Source organism: Crocodylus porosus, unplaced genomic scaffold, assembly GCF_001723895.1.
Source record: "Crocodylus porosus isolate Cpor-Errol unplaced genomic scaffold, CroPor_comp1, whole genome shotgun sequence".
Classification (NCBI taxonomy): Eukaryota; Metazoa; Chordata; order Crocodylia; family Crocodylidae; genus Crocodylus; species Crocodylus porosus.
Genome location: NW_017728947.1, coordinates 68253033 through 68259418, shown reverse-complemented (window position 1 = coordinate 68259418; position 6386 = coordinate 68253033). Strand labels below are relative to the sequence as shown.

Sequence of the window (6386 nt, the reverse complement as noted above, 5' to 3'; positions counted from 1 at the left end):
TGCCTCGATATGCCCCCCCCCACGCCCCTTCCCCCGCCCCTTCCCTCACAACAGACTTACCAGCCAGACCTGGGTGCTCTCCATGCTGCCGGGTTGTGCTCCTGGCTACCTGGTTGCTGTGCTGTGGCTACGCACATGCACAGGGCATTTATTGACAATGTTATCAGCCAGAAAAAGCCAATTGCCGATATTGTCAGTTTTCCTTGTATTGGTGCTGATCCGATATGGGACCCATGAATTGGTGCACCTCTAGTTAACATTAAAGGGCAAAGCATATTTTCCATACGTGTGTGTGTGTGTGTGTGTGTGCGCGCGCGTACGTACATCCACACGCTCATTTAAGTTTACAGTAAGCTTTACAGAGGTGGATTCTTGCACCCACACAGAGCTGCAGTGAGCTTAATGGAATTCTGCACTGGTGTACATTTCTACTTGCTAGGAGGTTTTTGCAGAACTGAGACCATCCTTGCTAATTTATACAACTTGGAAATTGGCAATAGGTATTGCAGTTATTGTAATGAATGAGTGAGGATTGTTGAAGTCAAGCCATGCTCCTGTAAAGCTCATCCTGAAGGAAGAGTCTGGTGCCCATGTTAGAGTTTCATTGAACTTTATGGAAAATGGCTATCTTAGGGAAGAAGTATAGGGCAGCATTTCTCAATCCATGGGTTACGACCCAAAAGTGGCTTACAAGAATATATGAAAGGGTCGTAAACAAACTTTAAAAAATGGATCAACAAACTTTTAAAAATGGATTCTCCTTTAAAGAAGAAAAATGTGGGAAATTGTGGGTTTTGCTGTGCAGGCTAGAAGAGTTCTGCTGGGGATAGGGAGCAGCATGCTTTAGCAACGACTAGTATTAACAGTGCAGCTAACATAATTGATGCACATGTCTAAAGTTCTTATTTATATATTTAGGAGTTAGTGAATACTCAGGTTTTAACCTTTAAGACACAAAGGTTATTCAAATACAGATATTATATACAATAATGTGCTGCTGTGAGTTGGTGATATTTTATGTTGTTGGTGCTGTTTAATTTAGCCAACTAATTCCGTGGACATTATACAGTTTTTAAACAATATATGGTAATTAGATTAAGAAATGAGGTTTTAATGACATATTTGGGATAAGACTCTGAACTTTACTATGTTTTGAATTTTTAAATTTAATGGTTTCCTTATCTAGTTAGTATCACTGTGGTATCTATTTTTTGGTTCTGTCATGATGGTTTGTCATTTGTTTTTGTGCAGGAGATCTTGTTGGATAATTCTGTGTTGGTAGGTCCCTGTGCCTTGATAATCCTAAAAATTTCAGCAGTTTGCAGTGCTGTTTTTTTATTATTATTATTATTATTATTTCCTCTTGTATCTCTTCATGTTTAACCATTAATGTAAAGTAAAATATATTTAGCATGTCAAGTGATATTCATTTGATGCCATCCTAACCAAATCCTTCCTAACCTTCTGCAGCTGGTGCATATATTTAATTTTGTGCACTTAATTTTCATCTGTTTGACTTCAATGTGTCCAGTGCAGAAAGGGAAATATTTGTCATTTTAAGTTTGTATGTGTTGCTTGCATTGTGTTTTCCATTTTACCCTTGCCTTCTTCCCCATCCTCCACTTAAAATATGGGAGAATGAGAGATATGAAGAATGCCCTGCATTGTTCCAGTAACCTGATATGGGTGCTTGGGCCTTTCTCTATAAAGAAAAGCTTGTGAACTGCAATTTTTAGCATGCCTTCAAAAATGTGGCCTGCTTGAATAAATGTTGAATTAAAGCCTCATTTGTCTGCTTTAAATTTCAATTAAAGTTTCTTGCTGAGATACTAATTGCCTCCCAGTTTTTAAAGTAAATGTTACACGGTGCATATCTTTCATATCTATCCAGTTTATAATTAATGAGTTTTGCAGATTCACACGCATGTATAAAAATATAAACCAGAAGACAAATAAGTTTTGTGAACACAACTAAACTGTGATTCCATATCACTTGTTCTTTGTATGCTTAATTTTTTTTTAATTTAATTTTGACTAACATCTGCTGGCTTATCACTGACAAATGAGGAACGTGCCTCACAACCGTTTCTCTTCTCAAATGCTCAGCTCTAGCTGTTATCTTTTCCTAATGGTGGCAGTTAAGGGGACAAATTTACTTAATTATGAAGAGTAACCTCTTTACCTTCCATACATCTAGATGCATGTTCATTTTGGTTGATTTATTCCCAAATGCTCAGTGTAACCTCAACTTGAGTTGCATTAAATTGAATTAACAGGTGGTTGAGCAAGGTAGCCACCTTACAAGACAACGTAATTTATCTGTGAATTCTTTAAGGACATTTTTAGTATTTAAGTAGTCTGAGGTGTGAGATTTGTTTTTTTCAGATAGTTTTCCTTGCCCAGGAGTAATTTCCTAATTTATAAAGCAGCTAACTGCCAATGATCGTGTAAATCATTATGCTGGAGGTTTGGTTAAGAGCTGATTGGTACCCACCCCTAACCTTCACCCTCAGCATGCCTAAAATAATAAAGCACTGCACCCTAATTTAGTTTATGTTATCTATCAAAAGAAACCTTAATCAACCTCTATTTATTGTTATTATTTTTCTCTGTCTCACTTTTATGCACAGGTTTATTACTTAAACCTGGTTCTCCTATTACTAAATACATCAACATTTCCTTTTATCAGTTAGAATTCCTAACTCCAGATAATGGTGTTGTGTAGGGAGTTCTCTTGTGTTGCACTTTTGAACTACACTGCAATTCTGTGTACTGCATACAGTCATTCCTTTAAACTGTAATTCCACTGCCTTTGAAGTCAATGGAAGTTTTTCCCCTAAGTTCAATGAGAGTTGGACGTGAACTAAACAAGCTATGTAAGGTAACTTCATTGAGAAAACTTTAAAAGTAGCAGCAACTGAAGAGTTGCTCCCCTAGGTCCTGGTGCTCACCTCTGATGTACTTGTAGGTGGCTATGCATTTCAGCTCTAAAAAGGCAGGAAAAATAAGATATTTATTTGATTACCAACCATACAGTCTGTCATAACTTCAAGAAGTCAAAATTCAAAGCTCTTGTTTTGCTGCATAGCTTCTATAATAGTTGCCAGACAACTTACTCCCTTTTTTTGCATATTTCAGGTGAATTTCTGTAGCTCCTACTTGCTGTTGAGGCGAGCAGTACTAGCTTGCTTGCGTCAGCTTGCGCAAAGAGAAGCAGCTGAGGTATCAGAACATGCTGTTGCCTTTGTAAAAGATACCAGAGAAGACTTCACTCCAGGTAATACGTGTATCCAGTAAGCTTTGGGAGCATAGAGCTTGACGCATGCTGGCCTGGACTATTTAATCACTCTCTCCTGAGTTAAGCTTAACAAGCAGGCTACTTGTATTGTTTTTTTAATAATTTCACTCAAACCAGTTTTTTCTACTAATAAATACTTAATAATGCCTATTTATTGCTGTTTCCAAGGCATCTCCGGTGATGAAATGCTATAAACACTAGTTTTGCCCAAACTTAGAATTTTGTCCATGACTCATCTTTGTTTTTTTTATAATGCTTCAGATCCCCGGGCTATGTTATTTTTACTTTCCTTTAAAATAACAATAATCCGTAACTCTCATGCCTGCAGGGAGAAACTTGAAAATGTTATGTCATTATTTAGCATTGCCTTTTTTTTTAACCTTAGGTTTCAAAATATGAGGAAACGGGTGCCTAGGAAGAAGTAATTCAGGTTCTCAGATACCATAGTGATAGGCATAGTATTACCCTGAGAACAGAATATTGGTACCCAACTCAATTTACTGTAAATTCAACTTATTCACTTGTCATCATTGCTTCATAGAATTGTAGAACTAGAAGGGACCTGTAAGATCATCAAGTCCGGTCCCCTGCCATGGGCAGGAAGTTATTGATCTCAGATGAGCTCGACAAGGTGCCTGTCCAGCCTCATCTTGAACACATCTCGGTAGGGTGATTTGCACCACCTCTGGGAGTGTGTTCCAGATTCTGGTGACCCTTACAGAGAAGAAGGTCTTTCTTATAGTTGGCCTGAATTTACTCTCTCTTAGTTTATGCCCATTGATCCTTATCCTCTCTTGGGGTGCTTTCCTGAAGAGTTACTCCCCTAGATCCTGGTGCACACCTCTGATGTACTTGTAGGTGGCTATTGAGTCATCTCTCAGCCTTCTCTTACTCAGGCCGAACAGGCCCAGTTCCCTAAGTCTCTCCTCATAGGGCCTTTCCTCCATGCCCTTGACCATACAGATGGTCCTTTTTTATACCCTCTCAAGCTTATCCATGTCCTTGAAGTGTGGTGCCCAGAATTAGACAGTACTCCAACTGAGGCCTCACCAACGCTGAGTGGAGAGGGAAGAGCACCTCCCTGGATCTATTGGCCACACATGTATTAATGCATGCCAGAGTTCTATTTGCCCTTCTGGCAACCTCATTGCACTGCTGGCTCATGTTCATCTTCCAGTCGATCATGACCCCTAGGTCTCATTCAGATGCTGTGCCAGCCTGTGGACCACCACCCATCACGTAGTTATGATGAGGGTTTTTCCTACCCAGGTGAGGGACCTTGCACTTCTCCCTATTAAACCTCATCTTATTCTGTTCTGGCTATGAATCCAGCCTGTCAAGGTCATCCTGGATCTTTACCCTATCCTCTGATGTGTTGTGTCCATTTCCCCACAGCTTAATATCATCCATTAACATAATCATTGAGCTTTCCATCCCCTCGTTCAAGTCATTAATATATTAAAGAGCACAGGTCCCAGCACCGATCCCTGGGGGACACCACTGGAGGCAGCCCTCCAGGATGCAGCAGTCCCATTGTTTACAACTCTCTGGGAGCGGCCTCTAAGCCAGTTGTCCACCCACCTCACTGTAGACCAGTCTAGCCCAGTAGCCTCCAATTTGTATGAGAAAATCTCATGGGAAACTGAATCAAAGGCTTTACTAAAGTCTAAATGACATAAACCTCATCTCTCTCATCCAGCTGGCTAGTTACTTAGTTATAGAAGGACACTAAGTTTGTCAGGCATGACTTGCCCTCAACAAAGCCATGCTGTTGCTTAACACCCCATCAGTTACCAGCTTGTGATTGATAGCCTCGTAAACAAATTTTTGAAAGATTTTTCTGAGGACCAAAGTCAAGTTCACCAATCTGTAGTTTGCAGGGTCATCCCTCTGCCCTTTCTTAAAGATGAGCACTACACTGGCCCTCTTCCAGTCATCTGGGGCCACTCCCAAGTTCTACAACTCTTCAAACAACTTGGCCAGTGGTGCTGCTATAAGATCAGCCAGTTCTTTCTGAACTCTCGGGTGCAGGTCGTCTGGTTCAGCAGACTTGAAAACATCCAAGTGCTGTAGGAGATCCCTCAGCTGTTCAGGACTTATCTCACGTAATCATGTGATTTCATGTAATCGTGCTTCTCTTTCCTCCTTCCTGGCTGAACTGGTAAGGTGAGTTTTTGCCAATAGACCCATACTGTGAATTTTTGATTAGATATCAATTAGGCCCTTCATGTAGTTTTTCAATTCATCTTGTACTTTTATAACTACAGCAGTAAATATTGGGCATACAATCAAATTACTAATGTTAAATCCTTTACTAGCTTGCTGTTGTTTTAAAAGTTAATAACTGGAATAGCTCATCAGACATTTATCAGACAATAGAGAAATCCCTTGGGAAGTAATTCATAGACAGGTATAGAAATATTAACCAACCACCAAGTCCTAGTATCCTCACTGGAATGGATTTAGTAAATTAGCTGAACAGGGAACAAAACCACACTCATTGTGTTTTCTTGACCTTAGAAAAATTATTAGGGTGCTGTTCATTTTGGGCAATAGTGAGTCATGTTCCTTCAAATTTCATAGATTTCATAGACATTAGGGCTGGAAGGGACCTCAGAAGATTGAGTCCAACCCCCCGCCCAAAGGTCAGGAAGTCAGCTGGGGTCATAGGATCACAGCAAGATAAGCATCCAATTGGCTCTTGAAGGCATTCAATGTAGGTGCTTGAACCACCTCCACTGGCAGACTGTTCCAGACCTTGGGGGCTCGGACAGTAAAGAAATTCTTCCTTATGTCCAGCCTGAAGCGGTCTAGCAGTAGTTTGACTGTTCGACCTCATCATCCCTTGGAGCACTCTGGTGAACAAACGTTCCCCCAGATCCTGGTGGTCACCCCTGCTAAACTTACAGGTGGCCATCAGATCACCCCTGAGCCTGCGTTTTTCCAGGCTAAAGAGCCCCATGGCTCTCAGCCTGTCATCGTAAAGTCTGTTTTCCTGATCTCTGATTATGTGCGTGGCTGTTCTCTGGACTCTTTCAAGCTTCTCCACATCCTTTTTGAATTGTGGAGCCCAAAACTGGATGCAGTA

General features: G+C 40.6%; 1 protein-coding gene across 2 annotated transcripts in view; it reads left to right on the top strand.

Moving 5' to 3' along the window:
• HEATR5A (HEAT repeat containing 5A) overlaps nucleotides 1–6386 on the top strand; it is a 125350-nt gene that overhangs the window by 75291 nt on the left and 43673 nt on the right. Inside the window, exons 22-23 of one of the 2 annotated variants that reach the window (XM_019551573.1) lie at nucleotides 1252–1278; nucleotides 3139–3277. In XM_019551573.1, coding sequence (XP_019407118.1) covers nucleotides 1252–1278; nucleotides 3139–3277 — 166 coding nt within the window. The remainder of the gene's footprint in view (nucleotides 1–1251; nucleotides 1279–3138; nucleotides 3278–6386) is intronic. The other variant, XM_019551575.1, reaches the window with a different exon arrangement.